Genomic DNA, 17,257 nt, shown 5'->3' on the forward strand with positions numbered 1-17,257 from the left:
AGAGAAGATAACCTTAGAGATTTGGATTTCCCAGGGTTTTCCTTGGAAGAACGGCGTCTCACAGGCCCCTTGCCACTCGGCCATCTTGATGCCTTTGTCACAGAGTCCGTCTCTTGCTGCTGCTGAGCAGCACTGCTCCTTGGTGATGCTGTAAGTACACGGCAGAGATGCAGCTCAATCAGAAGAAAAACTGCAGACTTTGTGTTTAACTGGCTGTAACTTAAATCAGTTACATAGCAACCTATTCTTAATTATTTCATAATAACATTGTTAAATATCTCCTGAATAAGCAAAAAGTCTCTCTCTCCCAAACGTTCCTCTGGTTTTCCCCAAAATTTGCTGACTACACCACAAACAGTGTGTAAATGGTGGAGGAGAGGAGGACAATGGAGAAATGATCCTCCATATTAAATAACCCAGACACACTCCTCCAGCTCCGTAATTTGCTTCACACAAACTGAACTGCTTGTTCCAAATGCACATAATCTCACCCCCCCCCCGCCCCCCAGTCAAGGCCAGGCAACATGCCTTTACGGTTTGTCCCCTGTTTTGTAAAATCAGGTGTTTCTTACTTGCAGGTGTTGGAAGATGAGATGGGAGGGGTGGCTGTACAGTGTTGTCCTGTAAGGGCCAGATCCCTTCCATCCCGACAGCACCTCTGTACAGGAGAAAGCTCAATCTCTGAGAATTAAATACAAAGAAGAGGCAAGATGGATGAATAGCGTGGCTGCCCCCATATGCTAGTGACTGAATAAAATTTGACTTAATTGGGCTCACACTCTCAGATAAAAGGGCAGTAACAAACAATATTACCAAGCAGTATCTCACAGGAGGATTCAAAATGTCCTCTTCGATAGTCTGTCGCTGTTAATATAATTTACTGAGGGAATCCGTGGCTTAACAGCAGTAGTGGATTGTTTGTGTGTGTCTCTAGTTTCTGACAACGGCAGCACTGATCACATCAGGATCATCTGTCAGTCTACTTCCACAGCAAAAGAGACTACAACAACCCAAGGAAGAAAGTTCAGCAAAGTGACGGCTGCACCTGATGGATGTGCGCTTTACGCTGGTATATCCAGCAGAACTATGCTTCATATGGAGAGGAGAAAGATTAAGGTTTGAGGATCATCGAGAGGCAATGGACTTTCTTGAGAAAGAGGAGGCATCGAAGCGGAATGAACTACAAGTTTATACCTGAACTCAGGCACCGAATGCCAGCAACAGCTGCAGGATTTGAGTCGCTGTTTATATATGATATAAACTTTTTATCTAATTTTTCTACAACTCTAAGGTGAAGCGTTTAACAGTGAGTAGATGAAGTCAAGCCCTCTAGCGGTTTAGGGCATCTCGTCCTTGGGTTTGCGACTACAGGATACCTGTATCTTGGCTCCTTGCTCTGGTTTATGTTTTTCTTCACCTCCCAAACTTAGTAATTATCACAACATGCAATATAAGAGTGCAGGAGTAGTATTGTGAGTTAGAGAAACAGCCTTTGAAAAAGCTAGAACGTACAACGCTGCAAGGAGAGAATAGCTCTCTAATGGGTCTGGAGGGGAGGGGGAGGTGGGGGTGGGGGGTCTGATGGTGACCTCTTCAGTGTGCCTCATGGTCCGTTTTTAGTGGGGAAACTCTTCTGTGTGAGAACAGGAGTGGGGCGAGAGTAGGGTCTTGTTTTGGGTGTATTGTATGTTTTGAAAATTCAACTGGGTGGCACCTTTTAGTAAAGAAAGTAAAACCACACGGTTAAAAAATAGCAAGTGGTCTAAGAATAATGGCATGGAATGTAAATTGGCTACATAATCCTACAAAAGGAAAAAATGTCTGCTATACCTGAAATCCAAACAAGCTGACGTGGCTTTCATACAAGAGACCCACTTGATTAACTCTGAGAAGGCCTAATTAAAAAGAAATTGTTTCGGGCAAGTATACTCGAGTTACTATTATTTTCTCTTGTTTTTTTGTTTTACTATTCTGTCCTTATTTTGTTTATATGTTCAAGTGGGTGTGAATTTATGTCTACGTATGGGCATGTGTGTATATGTGTATGTATAGTGATGATACTGGATGGTTGATTTTCAATGCATATCTGAAAATCCATTAAAAAAAAATGTTGATCACAAAAAATAATTACTAATATAAAGTATGCTAATATAACTACACTTTTATTTACATTACTCACCTTGACAATTCACTCCATCGCTTTGCAGTTCATAACCAGCAAGGCACGCACAGGTACCATTCCCTTTACACAACTGGGAGCAGTTTAAGTCTAAAAGCAGCAGAGACACACGGGAAGGAGACATTAATGTATACAGTGTGAGTCCTACATCAGAGGAATCATTTCACTGGCTGATGCAACGCCAACAAGAGGCTGGTGTCTAAACCTATTAAAGCATTTCTTAAAACCATAGAGATCACATAATGAAACAAAGGTGACAAACCTCTACAGGAGTCCACTTTATCAGGAGACAAGGTGAAATTAAGGCTTCCTGTCACTGGTGCTGTGGAGAAAATGCTTCAATAAAATGAAATTCCCTGAATAGCAAGCATAGGGTAAAACACTTCAGCACCTCATTACACATTGGAACACAAAAAAGCTAGTTTGCTTAAGATTACTTTTGCTTTAAATACCCCACCGCGTGCAAATGGCAGAGAATGCTCAACGTTTCGGGTTTCACAGACAGACAGAAGTCACTCTGTCTAAAAAGCACAACATTGTTTACATCTCTTACCATTTGTAGTCGGTTTGATTACTGCTGTGTATTTTTCACAGCAGGCTTTAGCTGTGTCCAAACACTGTCTCCCAGGTAACAAACCCTGGAAATCACAGCTGGAATTCTGGCTTGCTGTCATCAGGCCGAGCAAACAGCAGTCACAGCACATCTGAACAGGAGACAGGGAGGGTGAGACAGCAGAAAGGATGCAGCTGAAAGTGAAGTTAACTGATTGCTGATGTGATATTGTCAGAAACGCTGTAGCTGTTGATTTATTTGTTGTCTTGCTTTTTTTTGGAGTAAATGAGTGACGTCTGAAGGCTGCCAACAGAAACATTCAGGATGAGATAACCTTAGCTATTTGGGTTTCCCAGGGCTCTCCTTTGGGTAAGAGTCCATGACAGGTGCCTTTCTCCTTGGCCAGCTCAGTGCCGTTTTTGCAGAACCATTCTCCAACTGCTGCTGAACAGCACTGCTCTCTGGTGATACTGTAAGTAAAGAGCAGACATTTAGCAGCATGTCATCTCAGCTTGCACCAGACGTGACCCTGCATCACCAAAGAAACCTCCAACCAAGTCCTGCTCATCATAGGATTGCAGCAACTTTATTGATCACCACTGCCAGTGTGGCCTCCAAGGGGAAAAAGCCTTATCCGATCATGAATAATCCCACGGCAGGATGGAGATAAAGCCCCGAAGACTAAATATTTTTAATACTTTTTTATCTTTAAAAACCTTTTAATAAATAGTTTCTCCTCGTTGAAAAGCTCATAATAAGAGGAAGATACAGTCCAACTGTCAACTGAATGATTTCATACCTGCATGTCTACTTGCAACATTACATACCATTCATAGCTACTTTAGGTATTTAAAACTGGTGCATTCCCTCTGTACTGCAACATATTTGGTCCCTAGGTGGCATTCTAAGACCCTGTTCTTTGTTTAACCAGATGGTTACCTGCAACTGTATGAGGAGGAGAAGGAGGAGAGGGTTGAACAGCGTTGTCCTATATAGGCCCGATCCCTTCCATCCTGACAGCAACTCTGTACAGCCCGGAGCTCAACCTCTGTGGAGTAAACACACAGCAGAGGCATGATGGATAAACAGAATGGCTGCCCGCAAGTTCAATGGATACTAATAAAATCTGCTGTACCCTCTTTGAATAAGGTACCCTTAGACAGAACTGGTTACTAAAGAAGAGAACTTTAGATGTTGGAGAAAACTAGTGTATGTAAAGTGTGTTTAAAAACGCTTGGGTCTCTGGAGGGAACGACTGGAAACCTGATGAATCAGCTCAGATGATGTTTTTTATTTTCTATTTTTTTAATACCGAAGTTATAGATCTCGCAAACCAAATTAATAGTCATGAGCTCCCAACGAGCCTTCATGAAGTCTATAGTTGATAAGAAAAGTAAATCATTTGACTTTGGTCGAGATACTGTGCAGCCTATTTTTTAAAAATAAATAGATAAGTATACTGGTTGTTTTTATTGTCACAGTCATACAGTATTCATTCTCTATGAATAAAGAATAGTGAAGCTAAGCAAGACAGGAAAGACTGACAGCAAAACACTGTATTCGTACCATTTTCAGTTGGTTTGTTTTCTTCTTTTGAACGTTTTTCACAGCAGGCTCTGGCTGTGAACAAACACGTTTCCAGCAGCAACAAACCCTGGAAGTTGCAGCTGGAACTTCTGCTCGCTGTCATCAGGCCGAGCATACAGCAGTCACAGCACGTCTGAACAGAGATAGAGAGGATGAAACAGGAAGAGATGCCACCAAAAAAGAAGGAGTCCTACCTACAATGTGATATCGTCAGAAACACTAGTTCAGTGGTTTTCTTGTTTGTAAATACAAGAATGAATTGCAATAGATTGAAGATATGGACATTAAAGAGAAGATAACCTTAGAGATTTGGATTTCCCAGGGTTTTCCTTGGAAGAACGGCGTCTCACAGGCCCCTTGCCACTCGGCCATCTTGATGCCTTTGTCACAGAGTCCGTCTCTTGCTGCTGCTGAGCAGCACTGCTCCTTGGTGATGCTGTAAGTACACGGCAGACATTCAGCTCAATAAGAAGAGAAACTGCAGACTTTGTGTTTATCTGGCTGTAACTTAAAATAGTTACATAGCAACCTATTCTTAATTCTTTCATAATAACATGTTAAATATCTCCTGAATAAGCAAAATGTCTCCATTTCCTAAACGTTCCTCTGCAATATTTTCCCAAACAATCTCTGGCTCTACCACAAACAGTGTGTAAATGCAGATAATCTCATTCCCCCCAGTCAAGGCCAGGCAACATGCCTTTACTGTTTGTCCCCTGATTTGTGAAATCAGGTAATTCTTACTTGCAGGTGTTGGAAGATGAGATGGGTGGGGTGGCTGTACAGTGTTGTCCTGCAAGGGCCAGATCCCTTCCATCCCGACAGCACCTCTGTACAGGAGAAAGCTCAATCTCTGAGGATTAAATACAACGAAGAAGCGAGATGGATGAATAGCATGGCTGGCCCCACATGCTAGTGACTGAATAAGATTTAACTTAATCTGGCTCACACTCTCAGATAAAAAAACTTCAGCACCTCATCACACATTGGAACTCCAAAAAGCTATTTTGGTTAAGGTTACTTTTGTTTTAAATGTCTTATTGTATGCAAATGGAAGAGAATGCTGATCGTTTTGAGTTTCACAGATAGAAGTCATTCTGTCTAGATAACAGAATCATAACAGACATAATGGAGCCAATCAAGACACCAAAGACTGAAAGCACAACATTGTTTACATCTCTTACCATTTGTAGTCGGTTTGATTACTGCTGTGTATTTCTCACAGCAGGCTTTAGCTGTGTCCAAACACTGTCTCCCAGGTAACAAACCCTGGAAATCACAGCTGGAATTCTGGCTTGCTGTCATCAGGCCGAGCAAACAGCAGTCACAGCACATCTGAACAGGAGACAGGGAGGGTGAGACAGCAGAAAGGATGCAGCTGAAAGTGAAGTTAATCGTATTGCTGATGTGATATTGTCAGAAACACTGTAGCTGTTGATTTATTTGTTGTCTTGCTTTCTTTTGGAGTAAATGAATGAGGTCTGAAGGCTGCCAACATAAACATTCAAGAAGAGATAACCTTAGCTATTTGGGTTTCCCAGGGCTCTCCTTTGGGTAAGAGTCCATGACAGGTGCCTTTCTCCTTGGCCAGCTCAGTGCCGTTTTTGCAGAACCATTCTCCAACTGCTGCTGAACAGCACTGCTCCTTAGTGATACTGTACGTAGAGAGCAGACATTTAGCTCTCCAGAAATGAAACTGCATCCCCTGCTTAGTGAGGACTCAGATGAATAAGGAACATGTGTCATTACATGTTGTAGCCAGATGGATGAAACATAGTTGACATTGATAGCTTACAAGACACACACATTTGAAAAATCAACATTTTACACACTCATTTAAAGAGTCCAATCAGTTTTTGATTTTGATAAAAGAACACAAAGAAATTGCATTTCTTGTTGGTCTTATTCTGTACATTACATGTCATTTAACTGATACTTTAATCCAAAGCAACTTAATGTCACGGTTTGGGTCCATGTCTTGTTTTATTTTTTAGTGTCATGTCTCTCGTGTCCCTGGGGTAACTTTACTTCCTGTACTTGTCCTGTCTTCCCCCGGTGATTGTTTGCTGTGTCGATGATTGTTCCTACCTGTGTCCAATCATCTTTACCTCCCCTGTGTATTTAAGCCATGTCAATCTCTTGTCCCTTGTCGCGTCATTACATGTTGTTGGTGTCTGAATGCCCGAGCGTCGTGTCTTTGGCTTTTTCCCTTGACGGTTTTCTGATTTCTTGGATTTTTGATTCATTAAAAAGTTACTTTTCACCTCGAACTCTGCATCTGAGTCCTGCCTCTGTCTGCACCCGCCAGCCCTGACACTTACATTGCATTTTAACCCATGGCTTACATTTTGCCTGGGGAGCAATTAGGGGTTATGTGTCTTGCTCTGGTACACTTCGACATAATACATGACGCAGGCCAGGAATCTAAACGGCAAGCTTATGGATCCCAGCGCACCACGCTACTCCATGCGCCACTGTTGCCCTTTCTTAAGTTCTTTTTCTTTGTGCAACCAGATGTCGGTTACCTGCAAGTGAAGGACGAGGAGAAGAAGGATAGGGTTGTACAGTGTTGTCCTAAAAGGGCCCGATCTCTCCCATCCTTACAGCACCTTTGTGTGACACGAAGCTCAACCTCTGAGGATTAAAACAACAGCAGAGGGATGATGGGTGAAGAACATGGCTGAAACCAAGTACCATTGGGTGAATAAGATTAACTTCAGTCAGGCTCACACTCTCAGATAGACAGACAGTATTAGACAACATTACCAATTAGCATCTTGGTAAAGATATATATACTAACTAAACAGAGTAGTCTACTAAAGTTTTTAAAAGCCACCAGTAAAGACTCAAATTCTGCATTTATATATAAAAATGTAGCAGTATGACTTCCATGTGCATGCAGAACCCTTTATAAAGTCCACAGAGCAAAGGCACTTTCAGATCTGATCTCTCCGATCATCTAAATGTCTAAATTATTCTAAATTACCGGGAGGATTGGCTGCTAAACGTCAGCAATGGATGATGTGTGTTTGTGTATGTGTCTCCTCTGCTAAAGCTTTCCTTGAAGAAGGGGAACATCTCTGGCAGAGTGGAGGAGGAGAGGAGAATAAGGCCTCAAATTTGAGGTGTTTTTTTCATGTATGAGTCATAGAATGCAAAACTCAGTCAGTCTATTATCTAACATTGGGGGAAAAACGGGGTACAACCATTCCCTCTCACATTCACACACTTGTAACGATGTGGTTTCATGTCCTGTTTTATTTTGTAGTTTCCTCTTGTGTCTCTGGGTTAACTTCAGTAGCCTTGTGTTTTTTTGTGATTGTCTGCTTTGTCCCTAAATGTTTCCTAATGTGTCCAACCACCTGCACCTGCCCAATGTATTTAAACCATGTCTGTCCCTTTTCTCTTTGTCTATTTGTTAGTCATTTTTGGTAAGTCTTTTGTCTGTTGTGTTGTCCTGGTCCCTGTTTGCCCCAAAGCATTTGGTTATTTCTAGGGCTATGAACATAAATTATTTAATCTATGCATTTAATGTGGCCAAGATTAATGCAACACAATATTTTCACATGGATAACGGACGTTTGTTCACTTCCGCTATGCTAAGCTCGTTGCTATGCTAAGCTAGCTGCAAGGCTACTTCCATCTCAAAATCGAACCCTAGGCGGCACACAGCCGTAAATTCTCTGCAGAGGACCACCACTGTGTCCCTAAAAGACCTTGGTTTGAAAAAGTTCTGGCTAAATGTGGGGAGATTGTTGGGACTTCAAACACAGCCGTTAAATTATGGAGAGTTCAGAGCAAATTGCACCAGGACAGCAGGAAGAGTCGCTAGATGAACATTCTGCCTTCCATGATGATCAAATGTGTGTAGTTTTGTGACTAAAATACATGCTTTCTAAAGTGATTACTCATTCATTTTAAGATTTAATCTTTATAAGAAAAACAAAAATTCATTAAAAACAACATTGATACAACAACATTAATTGCCATTAATCGAGATTAATACATTTTCAAATGTGAGCTTAATTAGTTCATTTTTAGAATGTAATTAACATTTTTAATTTTAATCACTTAATGTTTTGTTTTATAAAGTCTGTGCTTGAGTCTCTCTTGTCTCCTGTTCCTCGACACCTACGGGAAATTCCGACTCACCAATTGACCTAAACCCCAGAGCATGTGTTTGGACAGTGGGAGGAGGACGGCTACCCGGAAAGAATCAACTAGACACAGGGAGAAGATGCAAACTCCACACAGAAGGGAAACAGGGTGGGATCAAACCCCCAGGACCTTTTTGCGGTGAGGCAACAGTGTTAACCACCATGTCACCCACAATGAAAAAATATCAAACAATTTTATGATATTAAAAACAATTTAACAGTCTTTCTGCATCTCTGTTAGGGCTCTGTTCCATAACTGACATATGAAGAACATTTGTCCAGTTTACGGGGTTGATGTCTCTTATCAACTGTTAAGCTGCCTGGATTGATGTAACAAACTCCTTCTGAGAATTGTCTCATTTTACCGGAATAAATCCCACAGTGTCATGATTTGGCTCACAGGGCTAATACAATCAGAGCTAACCCTTTCAAATAAAGTACTCTTAGACAGGGCCGGTCACCAAAGGAGAAAACTCCAAGTGTTGGAGAGAACTACTGCATGAGTGAAAATGTCTAGGAAAGCTTTGGGAGCACCAGAAAGACCGACTGGAAACCTGATGACTGTCACACAGGTAAACATCCCTTGGGAATTTATGTTTGAATTTGTTTTTAATTCAGGGGGTACAACGAATGGCATCTCAGTATCCACACGGCCTGTTTTTTGGTTAAGGTCATTTCAGTCCACCAGGTTTCTTCAATGTTTATTATTTCTATTGAGCAATACTGCAGTTATAAATGTTGGCATTCAAATAAAGAGCCATGAGCTCCCAAATTTAACAGAAGAACCTTCATAAAATCTGACAGGTAAATCCTTTAAAGCATAGTTAAGATAATCAAGACACTAAAGACTGAAAGAAGAACACAGTTTGTATACCCTACCATTTTCAGTTGGTATATTTTCTGCTGTTGAACTTTTTTCACAGCAGGCTCTGGCTGTGTACAAACATGTTTCCAGCAGCAACAAACCCTGAAAGTTGCAGCTGGAACTTTGGCTCGCTGTCATCAGGCCAAGGATACAGCAGTCACAGCACGTCTGAACAGGAGATAGGGAGGATGAAACAGGAAGAGATGCAGCCAAAACAGAAGGAATCCTATCTCTAATGTGATATCGTCAGAAACACTAGTTCATTAATTGTCTTGTTTATGCGTACAAGAATGAAGGTTGAAGATATGGACATTAAAGAGAAGATAACCTTAGAGATTTGGATTTCCCAGGGTTTTCCTTGGAAGAACGGAGTCTCACAGGCCCCTTGCCACTCGGCCATCTTGATGCCTTTGTCACAGAGTCCGTCTCTTGCTGCTGCTGAGCAGCACTGCTCCTTGGTGATGCTGTAAGTACACGGCAGAGATGCAGCTCAATCAGAAGAGAAACTGCAGACTGTAAGTAAAAGTAATTCTTAACTCTTTTACAATAACATTGTTATTTTTCTTATAAATAAAACCTACCCTGTTCCTTAAAAGATGGCTGGCTACACCACAAACAGTGTGTAAAAGGTGGAAGAGAGGAGGACACTGAAGAAATTATTGTGCATATTAAATAACCCGGACCACCTTTACAGTAGAGCACTTTCACCAGACACACTCCTCCAGCTCTGTATACAGCTTCACATAAACTGATTTGCTTGTTCCAAATGCACATAATCTCATCCCCCCCAGTCAAGGCCAGGCAACATGCCTTTACTGTTTGTCTCCTGTTTTTTGAAATCAGGTGTTTCTTACTTGCAGGTGTTGGAAGATGAGATGGGCAGGGTGGCTGTACAGTGTTGTCCTGCAAGGGCCAGATCCCTTCCATCCCGACAGCACCTCTGTACAGTAGAAAGCTCAATCTCTGAGGATTAAATACAACGAAGAGACAAGATGGATGAATAATGTGGCTGCCCCAACGTGCTAGTGACTGAATAAGATTTAATTCAATTGGGTTCACTCTCTGTCAGATAAAAGGGCAGTAACAGACAATATTACCAAGCAGTATCTCACAGGAGGATTCAATGTGTCCCCACTATGGATACTGTATTAAAGGTGTTAAAAGTTGTTCAAACTATTCATAAACTCTCAAAATCTGCATTTCACTGACAGAATTTAGCAGTTTTAAATTGTCTATCTGTATAAAGGAAAGAGCTTTCAAATGTGCTATTACAAGTTACTGGGGGAATCATTCTCCTAATGGCAGTAGTGGATGCTATGTGTCTTTAGTTTCCAAGAGGACTAAATATTTACAGAGGAATTGCAATGTCTCAATTCACCAACAGGAGCGAGGAAATGACAAATATTTGGAATGTACTCTGTTTTTAACCATCGGTGAAACTCAGCAAGAGAGAAAGCACTGAGGTCTAATTGGACAAGGCCAATGGATACCCCGAGGGTCACTGTGCTCTGGCCTAAGATCATGAAAACCAGTGCTAAACATTCCTGTCACGTTTTATTTTGCATATTTCCAGGTGCTGGCTGTGTTAAATTATGTGAAGTAACTACCGTGTAATTGTGTTTTAATCTGTTGTTATTACAAATATGGATTCATATATAGGGTGAACGCTGCAGCTGCTGCTAGTGTGGAGTGAATGGACAGCAACATTAAAGCAACAAAGGGGAAATGCTGTCCCCTCAATGCTAATGTAACCCTGGTTGGATAAGGATTCAAAATTGGATATGAAGATTATATCTGATGCATAGCTTCAGTGTTAAAACTGATAAAATAATAGCTTGCAGCAACATATGGAAAAAAAGAACTCAACTAGTTCATTTTTTAGAACTGTGAACTTAGTTCAAATATTTTGAAGTTTGAACTATGAACTGAACTAGTTCATTTTAAAATGTGTGAACTGAACTTTGAACTAGTTAATGTAGAAAGCGAACTTTCCCAACACTGATAAACAAGGCAATTAGAGGTCTTCTGTGGCTTTGAGGCTCCGTCTATTTCACACACTCAAACTCTCTCTCACACACAGATTGTCTCTTTCTTTCCACGTGAATGTTTGTGGCTGTTTAGAGATCAGATTTGTCATTGTACACTAATTGTTGTAAATTTCACCTGATCAGTATTTTTGGAAAGTAATACATTTGTGTTACGTTTTAAAGAGCAGTTTTCTGTGATTACTTTGTGCAGGTGTAGTGGTATAACAGCTGTTATACATTATCTGTAGTCAAACTTAAAACCTTTACCTGTTGCCTATTGCTTATTGCGGAATGTAATATGACTGTGGACATATTGAGTAAACATCAATCATGAGACTTAATATATGGTTTGGTTTTTGGTACATGATCCGAGGCTGGTGCTTGGTTATTATTATTACTTGTGAGGGATCTTGTTGACATTAATAATTATGTTGATATTAATAATTTAGTTTCTTACAAGCTAATAACCAAACACGCTCCTTGCCTTGCAAAACAAGACATATTGGAAGGCAAGATGTCCACCATGTGAGTTTAGAATGTTAGCAGGTTAACAAGTACAGTGGGTAAAGGGAACTGTTTTAGTTTTGCAGGTTTGTCAAAGTACTGAACCAATATTATTCCTACCGGCACTAAATGAAAAATAAAGTGATAACGTTCCATCCTTAATGTAAAATTTCACAAAAAAACACCAAAATGTTATTTTGATATTTCAATCAAGGGTGTCAAACAGTACACTGACATTGCCATCCATAACAACTTGTTAAGAAGTATGCTATTACAACTACACTTTTATTTCTATTACTCACCTTGACAATTCACTCCATCGCTTTGCAGTTCATAACCAGCAAGACACGCACAGGTACCATTCCCTTTACACAACTGGGAGCAGTTTAAGTCTAAAAGCAGCAGAGACACACGGGAAGGAGACATTAATGTATACGGTGTGAGTCCTACATCAGAGGAATCATTTCACTGGCTGATGCAACGCCAACAAGAGGCTGGTGTCTAAAACGAACATCAATTATGAGACCCAATATATTGTTTGGTTATTGGTCCTTGGTCTCAGGGTGATGCCCCGTTATTAGTATTACTTATGCACAATCTTGACATTAATAAATCTGTTGATATTATTAATTTAGTCTCATACAAGTTAATAACCAAACACGGTCCCTGCCATCTAAAACAAGACGTATTGGAAAGCAAAGCGTATGCTAATGTTGCTCCTTGCTAACATTCCTTTTAGAAGGTAAGTTGTTTACCATGTTAACCATGTGAGCTCATGTTATATTTAAGCATGCTAACATTCAAAGTGGGTAAAGGGAACTTTATTATTTTTGCAAGAACCTTTTAACCTTTTTTATAAAAAAAAAATGAAGGTGACAAACCTCTACAGAGGTCGACGTTATCCTCAAACAAGATGAAATTAAGGCTTTCTGTCACTGGTGCTGTGGAGAAAATGTCTCATTACAATGAAATCCCCTGCATAGCAAGCATGGGGTAAAACACTTCAGCACCTCATCACACATTGCAACTCCAAAAAGCTACTTAGGTTAGGGTTACTTTTGCTTTAAATGTCTTATTGTGTGCAAATGGCAGAGAATGCTGATCATTTTGAGTTTCACAGACACAGACAGAAGTTATTCTGTCTAAATAAGACATAGTGGAGCCAATAAAGACACCAAAGACTGAAAGCACAACATTGTTTACATCTCTTACCATTTGTAGTCGGTTTGATTACTGCTGTGTATTTTTCACAGCAGGCTTTAGCTGTGTCCAAACACTGTCTCCCAAGTAACAAACCCTCAAAATCACAGATGGAATTCTGGCTTGCTGTCATCAGGCCGAGCAAACAGCAGTCACAGCACATCTGAACAGGAGACAGGGAGGGTGAGACAGCAGAAGAGATGCAGCTGAAAAGGAAGGGATCTTATCACCAAAGTGTTTATGCCAAAGACACTGTTGATTTATTACTCTGCGCACAAGAAAGAAGAGACATAAGAAGAGACACAAGAATGATTTAGACATTCAGGAAGAGATAACCTTAGACATTTGGGTTTCCCAGTGTTCTGCTTTGGAAAAAAGTCTCTGACAGGTTCCTTTCTCCTTCGCCATCTTAATGCCATTGTTGCAGAACCATTCTCCAACTGCTGCTGAACAGCACTGCCCCTTGGTGATACTGTAAGTAGAGAGCAGACATTTAGCTCTCCAGAAGAGAAACTGCGTCCCCTGCTTAGTGAGGACTCAGCTGAATAAAGAGCATGTGGCAAAACACTTTTTGTAGCCAGATGGATGAAACATACAGTTGAAATTGCTAGTTTACAAGACACACACATTTGAAATATGACAATGTCACGCTCATTTAAAGAGTCCACTTTTTTTTTGATGGAAGAACACAAAGACTTCTGGATTCCTTCTGTACTGCCCAACATTGATCACTGGTTCTTATTCTTAAGTCCCCTTTCTTAGTGCAACCAGACGTCGGTTACCTGCAAGTGTAGGATGGTGAGAAGAAGGATAGGGTTGTACAGTATTGTCCTAAAAGGGCCCGATCTCTCCCATCCTCACAGCACCTTTGTGTGACACGAAGCTCAACCTCTGAGGATTAAAACAACAGCAGAGGGATGATGGGTGAAGAACATGGCTGAAACCAAGTACCATTGAGTGAATCAGATTAACTTCAGTCAGGCTCACCACTCTCAGATAGAGAGACAGTATTAGACAACATTACCAATTAGTATCTCACAAATATATATATATATATATATATATACAACTAAATTGAATAGTGTATTAAAGTTGTTAAAACCTCTAACAAAGACTCAAATTCTGCATTTAGATATGTTAGGAATTTAAGCAGAAGACCGCACGCCTATTATTATTATTATAATAGAATTATTGTAATAAGTATATATTCCTTATTAACTTGTGTTCCTTATAAACCTCCAGGACCTCCTGGACTTCTTCTGCGATATGAGTCAACATCTCTTGGGAATTTCTTTATGTTGTCATTTTTTTTTTATTCAAGGGTATGGCGTATCACATCTTAGTGTCCAAACGTTCTGTTTTTAGGTTAATGAAATTTAAGTCCACCAGTTTTCATAATTTTTATTGCAATACTGTAGTTATAAATGTCGGCATTCAAATAAAAAGTCATGAGCGCCCAAATCTAGAACCTTCATGAAATCTGTAGCTGATAAAATAGGTAAATCTTTTGATTTTGGTCTGGATCCTCTGCATCCTATTTTTTAGAAATGAATGAATGGTCAAAATGAGATTTTTCATCCTACTGATGCACAGATTGTTTCAATTCATGTCTTATATTTTTTCTTCTGGTATTAAGGTATCACTTATGAAAAGAACGATTATACTGGTTGTTTTCATCGTCACAACCATCCAGCAGCCAACTTTGTCTAGATAAAACATTGAAGCTAATTAAATCACTTGAGACCAAAAGCAAAACATAGTTTGTGAATATTACCATTTTCAGTCGGTTTGTTTGCTGCTGTTGAACTTTTATCACAGCAGGCTTTGGCTGTTTGCAAACACGTTTCCAGCAGCAACAAACCCTGGAAGTTGCAGCTGGAACCCTGGCTCGCTGTTATAAGGCCGAGTGCACAGCAGTCACAGCACATCTGAAAAGGTCAAAACAGGGAGGGGGAAACAGGAAAAGATGCAGCCGATTGTTAAATTGTCAGAAACACTAGTTCAGTAGTAGTAGTAGTCTTGTTTGTAAATACAAGAATAAATGGCAATAGATTGAAGAAATTTGCATTAAAGAGAAGATAACCTTAGAGATTTGGATTTCCCAAGGTTTTCCTTGGAAGAACGGCGTCTCACAGGCCCCTTGCCACACGGCCATCTTGATGCCTTTGTCACAGAGTCCGTCTCTTGCTGCTGCTGAGCAGCACTGCTCCTTGGTGATGCTGTAAGTACACGGCAGACATTCAGCTCAATCAGAAGAGAAACTGGAACAAGAACGGATGGAGGAGATCATTTTTTTGCTGAGTATATTGCTTTACACAAACTGCTTTATCCAACAGCACATTATCTAGTCCCCTCGGTCAAGTCCAGGTAAAATGCCTTTCCTGCTTGACTGCATGTACACGATGTTCAAAATGACGATAAAAGATACATCTAAGAAAACAACACTAATACATTTCCAAATTATTTAGTGGCAATCTTTTGGCTCACAGAGGAAATTGCAAACACTTATTTAAGTCCAATGTTATCTTTGGTCCCGGGGTTGCATTCTTAAATCCCCTTCTTTGTGAAATCAGGTGTTTCTTACTTGCAGGTGTTGGAAGATGAGATGGGTGGGGTGGCTATACAGTGTTGTCCTGCAAGGGCCAGATGCCTTCCATCCTGACAGCACCTCTGTACAGGAGAAAGCTCAATCTCTGAGGATTAAATACACAGAACACGCAAGATGGATAAATAATGTGGCTGCCCCCACATGCCAGTGACTGAATAAAATGTAATTCAAATGGGCTTACACTCTTGGATCGAATGACAGTATTGAACAATATTACTAAGCAGTATCTCACAGGAGGATTCAATATGTCCCCAACATGGATACAGTATTAAAGGCGTTTAAAAAAAATCCACATTTCAATGACATAATTTAGCGGTGAGTTTATAGAGTCACATTCTATGATAGACAGACAGTATTCTTTGATATAACCAAGCAGTATCTCACAAATTCAGCAATCCCAGAATTTAGCAGTGCGACTTACCTTGGCCATTCAGAACTCTGCATAGGGAAAACAAAAGTATTGTCCACCGTGGCATTACACTGACTTTTAGATGCTTTCTAAACTATTCTAAATTAGCGAGATGATAAGCAGCTGAACATCAGCAGTGGACGTTGTGTGTTATAATGTCTCTTCAAGAAGGAGAACTGTTTAGTCAAAGCAACAGAAGGAGGCCTTGGAGACATGTGGGGATGAGATAGTAGTGCGGTGAGGGCGGAGCTGCCGTTGGTACATCCCATGGGTCCGGGTTTTCCTGCACCCTGCGAGGAGAGAGGAAACGAAGATGTTTGATGAGAAAAGGGATGTCCCTTATTCAGTGTCCGGTTGTGGAGCCATGTCAGTCTGGAGAGACTAAGGCTAAATTTTCGTATGCAAAAGTGGTCATGCTGCAGAAGGGCAAAGAAACACATTAAAGAACATTAGGTAACCATCATGTCTCCAAATTATCTGTGAGTGCTAACCGTAATATCTAAAGAATTCTTGTCCTGAAACCAAGGCTATTTTTTGATAAAACATTGTTGAGATTATGACCTTCCATTTACATCAACAAGACACGTTTCTTCTTATCTCATATCAACTGTTTTTGCTTCTCTGTCCTTACCAACGTGTTGGAATTTTTCACTAGGAGCCAGCTAAGCGACAAAAGCTACAAGACACAACACAATGTCCAAAGGCTTGATGGGCCAAGCCACCCCAGTTAACTAAACCCCACTAGCAGGGATTTATTAGCCTCTTGTGTCACATTATAACCTAGGGACAGTTACAGACCCCATACAGCCCCTGACCCCGATTGTCCCCCTCACCTGAACTCCACCTGGTCCATGTACTGCTTTTGAACATCAACGTACCAACACACATTTATAACAAACACCAAACGGCAGCTCGTCTGACCACACCCGCCAAAAGTTATTAGTGAAAGGTTACTTTAATGCCTTTAATGTCATACTTTAGAGGCTGACTAACATCTTACTATGGTTGAGATGTTAGAGAAGATTATCTTCCCGATCCTCTCAACTCACAGCCAGAAGTTCATCACACAGTTGGGACAAGACCTTCAGCCGGGTGCAGAAGGTTGACCAACAAAAAGAGAGAGACATTTAGTGTAGAGGTACCCAAGTGGGGGGAGTGTATTGTGAAA

General features: G+C 40.6%; 1 protein-coding gene across 1 annotated transcript in view; it reads right to left on the reverse strand.

Moving 5' to 3' along the window:
* LOC119210233 (fibrillin-2-like) overlaps nucleotides 1–16,942 on the reverse strand; it is a 41,340-nt gene extending 24,398 nt beyond the window's left edge. Inside the window, exons 1-24 of the mRNA XM_062558477.1 lie at nucleotides 16,923–16,942; nucleotides 15,156–15,291; nucleotides 14,847–15,000; nucleotides 13,855–13,963; nucleotides 13,409–13,544; nucleotides 13,085–13,235; nucleotides 12,754–12,813; nucleotides 12,175–12,264; nucleotides 10,196–10,304; nucleotides 9,670–9,805; nucleotides 9,356–9,509; nucleotides 6,845–6,953; nucleotides 5,839–5,974; nucleotides 5,504–5,654; nucleotides 5,064–5,172; nucleotides 4,620–4,755; nucleotides 4,299–4,452; nucleotides 3,672–3,780; nucleotides 3,067–3,202; nucleotides 2,733–2,883; nucleotides 2,442–2,501; nucleotides 2,180–2,269; nucleotides 573–681; nucleotides 13–148 (exon numbers count right to left, since the gene is read on the reverse strand). Of these exons, the coding sequence (XP_062414461.1) occupies nucleotides 13–148; nucleotides 573–681; nucleotides 2,180–2,269; nucleotides 2,442–2,501; nucleotides 2,733–2,883; nucleotides 3,067–3,202; nucleotides 3,672–3,780; nucleotides 4,299–4,452; nucleotides 4,620–4,755; nucleotides 5,064–5,172; nucleotides 5,504–5,654; nucleotides 5,839–5,974; nucleotides 6,845–6,953; nucleotides 9,356–9,509; nucleotides 9,670–9,805; nucleotides 10,196–10,304; nucleotides 12,175–12,264; nucleotides 12,754–12,813; nucleotides 13,085–13,235; nucleotides 13,409–13,544; nucleotides 13,855–13,963; nucleotides 14,847–15,000; nucleotides 15,156–15,291; nucleotides 16,923–16,942 (2,841 nt within the window). The remainder of the gene's footprint in view (nucleotides 1–12; nucleotides 149–572; nucleotides 682–2,179; nucleotides 2,270–2,441; nucleotides 2,502–2,732; nucleotides 2,884–3,066; nucleotides 3,203–3,671; nucleotides 3,781–4,298; nucleotides 4,453–4,619; nucleotides 4,756–5,063; nucleotides 5,173–5,503; nucleotides 5,655–5,838; nucleotides 5,975–6,844; nucleotides 6,954–9,355; nucleotides 9,510–9,669; nucleotides 9,806–10,195; nucleotides 10,305–12,174; nucleotides 12,265–12,753; nucleotides 12,814–13,084; nucleotides 13,236–13,408; nucleotides 13,545–13,854; nucleotides 13,964–14,846; nucleotides 15,001–15,155; nucleotides 15,292–16,922) is intronic.
* Nucleotides 16,943–17,257: the final 315 nt, after the last annotated feature.

Source organism: Pungitius pungitius, chromosome 2 (assembly GCF_949316345.1).
Source record: "Pungitius pungitius chromosome 2, fPunPun2.1, whole genome shotgun sequence".
NCBI classification, from domain to species: domain Eukaryota; kingdom Metazoa; phylum Chordata; class Actinopteri; order Perciformes; family Gasterosteidae; genus Pungitius; species Pungitius pungitius.